Source organism: Xenopus laevis, chromosome 3L (genome assembly GCF_017654675.1).
Source record: "Xenopus laevis strain J_2021 chromosome 3L, Xenopus_laevis_v10.1, whole genome shotgun sequence".
Classification (NCBI taxonomy): domain Eukaryota; kingdom Metazoa; phylum Chordata; class Amphibia; order Anura; family Pipidae; genus Xenopus; species Xenopus laevis.
In genome coordinates this window covers 118,644,047-118,656,113 of record NC_054375.1, presented here as the reverse complement: position 1 = coordinate 118,656,113, position 12,067 = coordinate 118,644,047, and the positions used below count along the sequence as shown (strand labels likewise).

Sequence of the window (12,067 nt, the reverse complement as noted above, 5' to 3'; positions counted from 1 at the left end):
GTCAGGTGATCTCTGAGGCAGCACACAGACCATCACAATATGGTGGTTCAAGGCTAGAGATGTAAATGGCAAGATTTACTTTAATATATATTCTAGTTTGATAATATTCTTTAATATAATATTATATAAACTATCTGTTTCTTAAGTGTTCATTTTGGGAGTATAGTTTTCCTTTAAGCCAACTGGCAGTTTAGTGTGTCCATGGGTTTAAATTGATGCTTCACGGCTTGGTCACTGATCAGAATGACTGAAAAGTCCTGTAAGTCTGTGTTGTACAACTTGTCCATATAGTGGACCAGTTATTTACTATGATACATTAAAGCGGCAGGTTCTAGTTAAATAATTATGCCATCCAGATAATAATCTTAAGCAGTCTGGTGCATTACAGATCTCTTCAAGGGCCCAGCCCACAACATGCCTGCTGCAAGTCTACATTGGACTGTGAATGCATGAACCCCCATGAAAGATGCTTTGTCCCACCACTTTGGTGACTAAAGAGGGCAAAGAGTAGACCTAGATATACACGGCCTGTTTTGGGCCTTCCGAATCTCTTACCTTGCCTGATTCTCACTCGTTCATTGTATTAAAAAAAAAAAAGAGACCGCTAGAGACCCACTGAAGGAATGAGAAAGGAATGCGAGTCAGGACCTACACCTCTAGAGACTCAGGCAGAAAAGTGAGTGTAAAATGTTGACATTTTCTCCAGCTTGACTCTAAATACATTTTCCACATGGACAAACATGTGTCCGTTGATCTTCAGGTCCCTATCCTATAGGCTTCCATTGACTTTCTCTATGAATGTCCAGCACAATGATATAGCGGAGCTTGGCTGCCATCACAATTCTTTTCACTGAAATCCAATGGGGAAGTTCCTTGCCTTTAACTGATCATAAAAAAGCTTTATAAAATGATTGTATTTGGCACTGTAGTGATAAAGTATATTCAAGTCAAGAAACATGAACATACATGTGCAGATATACAGTAACTTCTGCTACATAAGAGCAGGCTAACGTGTTGGTCCATATTAAATATAAAATGGGAAAAAATGGTAATAAAGTTGTCCTTTGTGTGACAAATTTTACTGCAGCCTTTTTTACAACATAGTAACGGTGATTAATGTGGTTCCAATGGGAACACTGGTTATCAGTATCGGCAGATGAAAGGTACGGCGGTTCCTTTGCGAGATTAGAACTTACAAAGTACAGGTCAGGTGTTGTTCCAAGTAACCGTGCAAACAGCAGCCTCAGCCATTTTAATGGTGACTTTGTGGCAGTTAATATTCTATAGAGTTCCCATATTGCAAGGGCAGAAGTCATTGTTTAACACCCAGAATACACATGTTATGGCTGTGAAAGTGCTGCCTGGGAGGTTATAGCTGGGCCCTTGTTTCTCTGCCTTCCTGGAAACACTCTGGGATATTTGTATAAAATAAGAAAAAGTTGGAAAATCCCGCAGGCGTAAAAATGATGCATGAAGCCAATTAGTCCTATTGAAAAGAAACAAGATTTCTAACGGTGGCACCTTTCAGGGTGCGGGGGGGGGGGCGCTGGAAACGAATACTGAAACGACTTGAATAAAGGGAGTTTTTTTTTCTAGCGTTCATTTCGATCAGCTAATTTTTCAATCTTCTGGTCTCTCTGTTGAAAGATGTGGCCGCCACAAGCCAAGATACATTGGCACTTCTTTTTTTCTCTCTTTCTGTGTCAAAACCAAGTAAACAAAGTTCTAAAGCAGTGGGTGCCAACAATACCAACGGGTCCTGCCAGGCATGAGTCACACAAGAAGGTTTTGTGATCCGTCCAGGTTTCAAACAACTGTGCTATTGAGCAAGCGCCTGACATGAAACTGCGCCGGCCTATAAAGCTCTATGTTTGTATTCGCTGGTTTTAATGGAGCTTTCCTTGACCTTAATTTAGAGAACACCACTTTCCACACAAACCTCCTTTCTTTTTTTTTTCTCTGGGTTGGCAAAACAAGGAGCAGGAGCCAGAGCAAAGGTAGGTCAGTGAGAAATCCAGAGCCATGAAATGAGCCACCTGTGCTAACGTTCAGCCCGGGCTCCCCTGTGACTTATACGCACATCAACCTTAGCCCCTTCCCATATCCTCCTCTGCACTCTCATTATTAGAAGGCAACATCTCCAGAAATCTCTCCAGATATTTATCTCCAATGTTAGTAAACATGCCCCTTAGGCTTGGCATCTGCTGCCTGGGTGTTATATAAGGAGCAAGTCTGGTAAACACACCCACAGCCTGGGAAAGAATACATTGCTTGTATGAGGTGAGGAGTCAAGGCCGTCTAACTCACAGTGATAGAACGAGAAGCAAACAGCACTTGGCTCGATCATTTATAAAACTGAAATAAAAACACAAAGCTTCTTTTTGAATCTTCTCCCAAGCTGTAAAGTTTTCTCCTTATTTTTGTTCGAGCGGGAGCTGCCATACTTGTGTACTTTGCTGTAGGAAAAAGGAAAGGTCCTTTGAGTCCAGTGTCCAAGTTGCGAGGTGTTTGAGCGTTACCTCTTTCATTTTACAGGGCATCTGGAACACCCTGGTGTCTTGTCTTCCATAGGCCTTAATACATAGGTTCAATCCTTGTTGATTTTCCCCTTTTCAGGACAAACAGGCTTGTGTAGTAACATGTACCTCTTTACCCCACCCCTGAGAAATCCATTGCAACCAATCAGAGATCAGCTTCTATTGATCTTGCACAGCTATAATAGAGAAAACAAATATCTGATTGGCTGCCAAGTGACATGATGTTGCTATATAAGCTCCCAAGTGGTTCAGCGTATAGAATTGTCACATGTATTTACCTACTGATGAGGGATCTGGGCACGAGGAGCACAGCCATGTCGCTGATGTAAATTTTTCATTGGACAGGTATTAACCGTTTATGTACCAGCTGCCAGGTACCCAGACATGTCGCTGCTGCATTCAGGTGTTAGCTTTTGATGCCTGCGGCCAATATGCACTTTCAGATTGTGTGGATGTTTGGAAAGAGAGGTGGGAGGAAACTGTGCGTTTTTTTACTTTTTTTTTTTTTTTGCCTTGAATGCCTCACCTGGGAACGCAGCTGTCCTCATTGCCCCCGGGGTTAGATTTCTGAGCTCAGTCTCCGTAAATACATTGACACATTGTATACTGTGCAGCCATCCCTGTCCCAAGGTAAAAAGAGCCCCTTTATGGCAGCCCCTCACACAGCAGCTCAAATCACTCCTCCAGATACAGGACCTAATGAGAAAATGTTCTGTGTTTAACATAAGACTTTGGAATATTTACCCTTTGCATATATTTACTTTAATATATAGTTCTTTATATGACATGGGCATGTTACTCTCTAAAGTTTATCATTCACATCAGTCCCTGCCCCAGTGGAGCTTACAATCTAAGGACCCAATCACATTCATGCACACTGTCATCATAGTAATCAGGAACCAATTAACCTGCTTGTGTGTTTTTGAAATGTGGGGGAAACCCTCTGGGAGCACATACAGCAAGTACCCTGGCTGGGATTGAACCCAGGACCCGAGACTTCTAATGTCACCAATTTCTTTTCCCATTCTTGCCCTCTCTGATACATAATGCTCTGGCCGCAGCACCACCCCCTGGCTGGACAATAATCTTTCCCTGGGTGGAATATTTGTCAGTATGACATGACTGTTTGGGAACTACACCCCTACTGCACGCTGCTTCCACTCATCATTATCCATGGCTTCCAGGCACAGAGACCCATTTATTATAATTACTGTGAATCATTCAATTACTGAACAAATTGACGTTCTTGAGAGTACGCTAAAAAAAAAGAAAAAAGAATGTAGGTTAGCAGAGTGATAAACCATATTGGTAGTAATAGGGGTGGCAAAGCTAATGTCTCCCCGGGGGCTACTAAGAGTATGGAGGAGTCTACTGAGGTTGCAAGTGATGCCTAGTTTCAGTATATGCATGGCAAACTCATCAGCAAAGGTTTATAGCATGGGGGGCCATAAGGTACAGGTATGGGACCTGTTATCCAGAATGCTCGCGACCTGGGGTTTTCCTGATAACAGGAAAATGTGTTTCTACTTAACGAAAAAAAAACAGCAAGGCAGTTTTAACTTTCAATTCGCAAAGTCTTTATTAAGAAATTACTTACAGATTCTCTGCTTGCTCTCCTCTTCAGAAACGGCGATAGGGCGACGATCCAATGTGCGGTGCTCGATTTCTCCTCCCTGGCTATCAAAGGCAGGGAGGAGAAATCTATCGCCACTTGATGGATTGTCACCCTGTCGCCGTTTCTGAAGAGGAGCACAAGCAGAGAATTCTGGTCCTTTAAGTCAACTAGAAAATCATGTAAAAATGAAATAAACCCAATAGGTTGGTTTTGCTTCCAATAAGGATTAATTATATCTTAGCTAGGATCAGGTACAGGGTACTGTTTTATTATTATAGAGGAAAAGGAAATCATTTGTATTATTTGGAAAAAATGGAGCCTATGGGAGACGACCATTCTGTAATTAGGAGCTTTGTGGATAACAGGTTTCCGGATAAGCGATGACATACCTGTCCAGGATTGGGGCAGCGCTTAGCCCAGTGACTCTGCAGGACACATCTGTACATAAGAGAGAAGCTAAAGTACTAGACATAATGTCACCAGAGGAAGCCCTGGGCTGGGGAACACTTACACCTCCCTACTATAGTTGCCCTTTAGTACTTTTTTTTTTTTTAAATATTTTTCAACTCCTGATGCAGCTTCTTTGTTTTGGCACCAAGGCCTGTTCAGTTTGTGCTTCTTCCGGCACCATTTACTAATAAAGTATAAACTGTTCTAAAACTCTCAGCCACCCCCTGCAATAATAAAAAAAGGAGAGTCCCCTGAATGAAAGGACCCCGTTATGTGAGTCACCTCTATTTAAATGATACTGTTCGCCCCTGTGTGTCTGTAATGGGGAGCAGGCTGCACACACTCACACATTACGATATTTGAAGACTCCATAGTGATTTGCCGATGTTCAGCCGAGTCTTTCAGCAAGACAAAGCCCTGCCACCCCCTCCCTCTGCTGCTTTCACAAGTTCATATCTCCTAAACATCAAATAAACTCTGCTCAGTGCTGTAGGGCTGGTTTCGGGATTAGCAGAGGCAGATCTTTATTGGCTGCTGCATTATACATGCTGATTGGTGATTGCCACTGGCTGACATTTCTACTTTGTTTGGCCCAATAACTCAAGACTTATTTACTGGCAGTAGATCATGCTAAATACACGGGTAGACTGTCCTCCCAGAGCTGCTCTTTCCCCCTGAGCTTTGGGGTTCACAGTAATCGTATTTGTGGTTGAGAAACAGTCTGCGGTGCAATAAACTAGTAATGAGTTCCATATGGCACTGGCTGTGCGGCTGACCTTTCCACCACGGGGCATGCCCAGATCCTGCCTCTAGTCTATCATAATGCTATGGGCTTGTACTGTAACATATTCCCTTTAATACACGGCTCACTACAGTGTTTGGCCACTTGCTGGTGATTCCCATTTGATTGTGTTGTGTCCCATGGAACAAAATGCCCTCTGTGCCGTTGTCTTAGAAAGTAAACCGTGTTATAAAGATGTGTAACTGCTCAGTATAATGTCACTTATAGGGGTGGTTCACCTTCCAACACTTTTTTCAGTTCAGTTGGTTTCAGATAGTTTACGAGAAATAACTTTCTATTTTCTATGTGTAATATTGAAGTGTAAAGTGTCATTTTCCACCGTCATAAGCAGCTCTGGGAGGGAGGGGGGTCGCGGACCCTGTAAACTGTTCTAAATTGATACATTTAGTTGATACATTTCTTATTTTGTCCCTGCTGAGCAGAATCTCTGGGTTTCATTACAGGCAGCTGTTAGAATTGATATAATTGTTGCTAATATTCCACAGATACTGCTGAGAAATGTATCAACTAAATGTTGCAAAATTGTAACAGTTTAGAGTCTGCGCCTGAATTACTGAGCGGCCAGACTGAATCACTAGAGACAGAGGCATTAAACTTAGATTTTGAAAAAAAATGGTAAAAAAAATTAAAGATGGAAAGTAATTGAAAAAAAGTCTTTATTTCTGGGGAACAATCTGAAAACAACTGAACCGAAAAAAGTGTTTGAAAGGTGAACATCCTCTTTTAAAAGCTGGACAGGAAGCAGGAAGTGCTGTTTACAAATGAGGGTGTATAGATGTTGCACAGTGTGCCGAGGGTGTATGTTGACTCTCTGTATTTCTGTCTCACTAGTGAGCTCATCGTGCAAGATTTTGAAGTGCACTGCTGACTACTTGCAAGCGACTTCCAACCCGCACCATCACACAGGAGCTGAGGACACGGTGGATATCTGCACGGCATTACGCACCTACGCCCACTGCAGCCGACGCACAGCACGCACTTGCAGAGGAGACCTGGCTTACCATTCAACTGTCCATGGCATCGATGACCTCATGAGCCACCATAACTGCTCCAAAGATGGCCCCACCTCTCAGCCACGTGTGCGCATCTTGCCCCCAGGAGACAGCCAAGAGAGGTCGGACAGCCCTGAAATATGTCATTATGAAAAAAGCTTCCACAGACCCTCTGCCCTTCCAAACTACACCCACTGTGGCCTCTTTGGAGACCCCCATCTTAGGACGTTTTCAGACACTTTTCAGACCTGCAAAATCCAAGGCGCTTGGCCCCTCATAGACAATAATTACTTGAACGTGCAGGTTACCAACACTCCTGTGCTTCCAGGATCAACTGCCACAGCCACCAGCAAGGTAAACACAGTTTATTTGCACATGATAATATCGCATTTAAAGGGTTGCCCCTGGAAAAGCCGCAGAGTGACATTTGCAGTGTGTACTTTTCACACACCAGCAGTCTTTCCGACCAGCCATAAAGCTGACGTAGTGCTGCCGAGGCCTATATTACTGTATATTCTTTAAAGGGGAACTATTGTGATAATGAAAATTTAATATAAGCTTCAGCATACTAAAATAAGAATACATTTCTAAATACAATCAATTAAATATTATGTACTGTTTCTGAAATAATCAGGTTTATCTTCACTATCCCTCTCTTATCATCTGTTTCTCTTCATTCTCTCTTCATGCAGCAGTTGGGTGTCAGATATTCATTGACAGTTAGATCCAATATATCTTATAGAGGGCTCCTTTTGCCTAGAAGATGTATTAGAGCTCACTCTATTAAAATCACCAGACATTGTGTCTCTCTACATGCAGGATTTGTGCAAAAGGCAGTTATTTTGTTAGATTTTGTTTGTACTGAAATCCGTTATTTAAGTAAGCTCTAATACATCTGGAAAGGAGCCCCCCTATAAGATATATTGGATCTAACTGTCTATGATCATCTGACACCCAACTGCTGCATGAAGAGAGAATGAGGAGAAATAAATGCTGAGAGAGGGATAGTGAAGCTAAACTTGATTATTTCAGAAATTATGCAGATTTTTAAATTGATTGTATTTAAAAAGTTTTTATTTTAGTATAATGAAGCTTTTATTACGTTTTTATTTTCGTGATTTTCAGTGTTGTAGGAGAGACATTTATGTCACACGGGCAGAATTGTGCCCATTTATACAGTTGGAATTCATATATGGTGGCAGGTCCCCTTTAACTGGAATTGCTGGATTGAAAACGAATTACATGCGGCATTCCCTGGTAATCCCCCAAAAATGCAAATGTGTCTCCACCTGCACTGGGATTCAGCCAGGCCCCTAGGAAGGGCAGTTTTAGCCACAGAGGTCCCTGGCGACTTTCTAATAGAGATCAGATCACGCAAGTAGGTTTCTTGTCAGGCACTCGCCTTAGGGCTAGATAAGGTGCAGCACTGGAAATGCAAATCATTTACATAAGCTTTTAATGACCTTTTGGCTGAACAGTGATTTAGTAACAACAGACCTGGCCTGTATTTATGCAAGTGATGCCCTGAGGAAATGCTAAATATATATATATATATGAACTCTCCCCAGATCAGTGGGATCATTCTCTTGCCCCATCCAGCACACAGATCATTTATGAATTGGGATATCACTTCCCTGGTCTATTACATCTGCCTTCTTGGTATAGATTGGCATCAGCAACTCTCACACTGGCATTTCCTATTGACATCAGAAATGGACCAACATTACTAAAATACCTTGTTTTCTGCAGTGCATTGATCCTGCATTGCATGAATACAGCAGCTTCCAGGAATATATTTTATATATCTTGACTATTATATCTTAACTATTATATATCTTAACTACTATATAAGGCTTAGATGAAATTAGTGTCAGTTTTGCAAGAAAAGATTTAAGCTGGCCATAGTCCTACTGAAAATATCTTTGTAAAATATTCAGAATGTGCAAGGCACTGCCAATTGCAGCCAATATCCAAGTACTATGAATATCTGTCAGTTCTGGGGATCAGGGATGTTCTATAATATTATCTGCCAGTGTATGTTGCACTTGCATCAGCAGGAGAAGAAGCTGCATCTCTTCTTCATTTCCTTGTGTTCTGATTGTTTGGGCCAACTGAATCCTGAATCCAGACAACAGGAAGGTAGCCACGTCACGTATGACTTCTCCATATGGTATCTGGATCCTACGAGGAGTGGCCCATTTATTGGGTGCCTTAAGATTTGAAGTAATTGTGTATCTACTTCACATAAAAATTGTCCCGTCGTAGCAGGGAGTTTATTTGTAGGAGGTTGATCTAATGTTAGCTCCTGACCCAGCGTTCCTAAAGGGTAATAGTAATTAGTCCAGTTTTGAACAGCACTGAAAATAAAGAGTTAAATACTCACTTGTTACTAGATCAGTGGACCCACATTAAGGGGGTTATTTATTAAAGGTCAAATTTTAGCGTTTTTAATAACTTGAATGGAAAAAACTCAAATCTGCAAGCTTGGGGTAAACGACCGAAAACATAAATTGATAGAGTTTTCTGCATAAAAATCTAGAATTGATTACGTTTTCAGGTAAAACCTCAGAAAAAACCCATAAAGGCTATAAACATCTTTAAATGGTTCAAGGGACCTCTGCCATTAACTTCTACATGACCTCAACAGGTTTTAGATGGTGAATTTTCAGATTCAAGCAATTTCCAAAAATAACCTTGAAAACTCGATTTTTCATGGAAAACACAACTTGATCCTTTAATAAATCTGCCCCTTGGTACCTCCTCAAGCTATTGTGAGATCTGGGCCTTACCTGCGCTTCCCCTTCAGCTACAACACTTTCCAGTGGAAGTTAATGATCATAGAAGCCAATATTTTCGCATTTGGTAGAAGCATAACTGATCACAGAGGTCTGTTCCTTTATGGAAGACCAAAAAGACCGGATTGTGATGCAATTGCTGAACAAATGTGCTGGCAGCGAGGGCGCAGGGAGTATCTGATTTCAGAGGAGGAAGCAAAAGAATGAGAGGTCTGGGAGTCAGCAGTAACACAGGCCTGATTGAGTGACCTCAAGCAGAGATAGGAGAGGCTAATACTGTACAAGAGGGAGATATTGTGTGTGATAGATAAGAGTGTTATCCTCAATATAAAAGAATGCCAGGGATTAAAAAGCCTCTTATGTTTGAAAGCAGTGGATCGAGTAACAGACAGTGCGGGTGTCACAGCTTTTAATTGCATTTCCGTGTCGCTATGAAGGAATCAGAATATCATAGGAAAGGAATGGCACAGACATGCTTCCCTTATTCTGGAGGTCACTTTCACTGGCTAAAGAAATGTCTGTATTCTTTTTAACTCCATTTTGGTATTAAATTGGTAAATCCAAGCTCACAACAGGGCAAGTTAGACTCTACCATTCCTGCTTATTCTAGTCATTATCAAGGAGCAGATATCCCTAATTTCACTAGTCTCATGTTGTCCTTCTGACCACGGAGACCTTTCAAGAGATCTCACCAGCATTCAGCTGAAGTTTTATAGTTTTATAGTGTATGTTGCTCAACCTTATGGTACACAAATGGCATCTACACTACATTCTTTTCTCCTGGTTGGGATTGTTAGGTACTAAATTTAAATGTCTTATGAGGAACCCATAGGAGCCAATCAAAAGGGGTGACCAGGAATGCTGCAATATGATGGGCTACTAGGCCAGTTGTCAGTCTGTACAGCAGTCATAGATGGCTTCAGTCAAACTAATAGAATGTGTTTTCATTCTGTCTTTCAGTTGACTATCATTTTCAAGAACTTCCAGGAGTGTGTAGACCAGAAAGTGTACCAGGCTGAGATGGATGAACTTCCTGCAGCTTTCATTGATGGTTCGAAAAATGGTGGAGACAAGAGTGGAGCCAACAGCTTGAGAATCATTGAGAAAGTGGCCGGGCAGCACATTGAGATCCAGGCCAAGTACATCGGCACCACAATTGTGGTCCGTCAGGTGGGTCACTACTTGACCTTCGCAGTCCGGATGCCAGAGGAGGTTGTGAATGCTGTGGAGGACAAGGATAACCAGGGACTTTACTTGTGCCTCCACGGTTGCCCTCAAAACCAGCAGATTGACTTTCGAAACTTTCACTTGCAAGCCCCAGAGACTGGTCTTAAGAGGCTAACCAGTGCCTCCAGTGCTGCTTCCTTCACCCCCCAAACGGCAGAAGCCAAGTGCAAGGAGAAGCTGCCAGTGAAGGACCTCTACTTCCAGTCTTGCGTCTTTGACCTCCTCACCACAGGGGACGTGAATTTCACATTAGCTGCTTATTACGCCTTCGAGGATGTGAAGCTATTACACTCCAACAAGAACAAAGTCCATTTGTTTGAAAGGACCATAGACTTGGGGCCTCCGAATACTGCTCCCCGAGCCGGGATGGACATTCCCAAACTCCTAGTGGCTTTGGTGTGTTTGATTCTTCAGTGCTGTGCAATGTTGCTGTAATTCTATGTTTACTGTGTAAATTCCCAACCGAATAGGACTATTTAAATAATAAAAAAACAAAAAACAAAAGAGAGTGAGAGAGAGAGACAGCTGTAGCTGAAATGTATTGGGTATGTTAAAAGCACTCAGAAATGTCCAAACATTTACCCTGAACTCGCACACCCGACCATTGACTCAGAAAAGGCAGCGTTTCCCTGGGATTCTCAGTTGGAACTGCGCCTAATGAAAAAGGACTGCTGGCAGGAGAAAGTAGCAATCAGTTTTAGAGAGTATTAACCCCTTCCGAGAAGAGCGTTCTTATAGCAGGGTGTCAGGCAGCCAATCGCATGAAAGGAAATAGCCGTTAGTGCGCAGGTATTTTTATGGCGATCAACATTACCTAGGGCAGTTCATTTAAAGCACCATACCTCATCTACAGGAGATAACAAGCGCAAAGGGGGAGGAGCTCACTCATGGTACTGCAGGCATTGTGGTGGCTGTGAAACTTGTGAATGTGGCTTTGTGTTTCATAATAAGCTCTTAATGCATGAACTGTTATTGATTCTGGCCCAGTATGAGACGCCTTATAAGGAATTACAATTATTCATAGGAAATGCCAGAACGTTGTTTGTGTAAAGGTTTCTCTTGTGTAGTGCTGGTATTTATTCATATCTTTAAATGGGGCGGCAAACTGCTAAATGGCAGTTTTTTGTTCCCTCCCCCAGGGGATAACCGACTTTACCCCATTATGGTTACCCCCACTCCAGTGTAAGAGGGCCCTGTCCAGTGGTGAGACAGTGATAAGGACTGCAAAAGCCACCTGATTGGCTCCTCAGAGCTGGAGTTCTGCATCGCTGGAATTTGTATAAATAAGGTCCAGAAAGAAGGATTGAAAAAAAAAAAAAAAAAAACCTGACATTGAGCCTTCTGAGCATGACAGTTGGGGGTGACATTAACTGTATGAGTGCAGCTGAATTACTGGAACAAGTGTATAGTGTAAATACAATGACAGAGAAATTCCTATGTAAAGCAAAGAAATGCAACGTGTATTTGTATGTAATTTATGTGGTCTCTAATATATGGAGCGCTCGTGTTCTTTTTAGTCTCACTGTACATAGCAAGAGATGTCATTTGTTCCAGTGTAAAAAAAAAAAAAAATAGACGTGTTTACTACTTTTTCTTCTGTTTTAACTCTTTCTTAACTCCTTTACTGAAAAAGAAAACGTAGAAGCCTA

The 12,067-nt window shown here is 42.0% G+C and overlaps 1 protein-coding gene across 3 annotated transcripts in view; it reads left to right on the top strand.

The window, feature by feature from the left end:
• The window catches only part of rgma.L (repulsive guidance molecule BMP co-receptor a L homeolog), a 33,331-nt gene extending 21,515 nt beyond the window's left edge, over positions 1 to 11,816 (top strand). For 2 of the 3 annotated variants that reach the window (XM_018250725.2, XM_018250726.2), the window contains exons 3-4: positions 6,236 to 6,750; positions 10,152 to 11,816. In XM_018250725.2, coding sequence (XP_018106214.1) covers positions 6,236 to 6,750; positions 10,152 to 10,853 — 1,217 coding nt within the window. In that variant the 3' untranslated portion in view covers positions 10,854 to 11,816. 3 annotated transcript variants of the gene reach the window in all.
• The last annotated feature ends 251 nt before the right edge of the window (positions 11,817 to 12,067 follow it).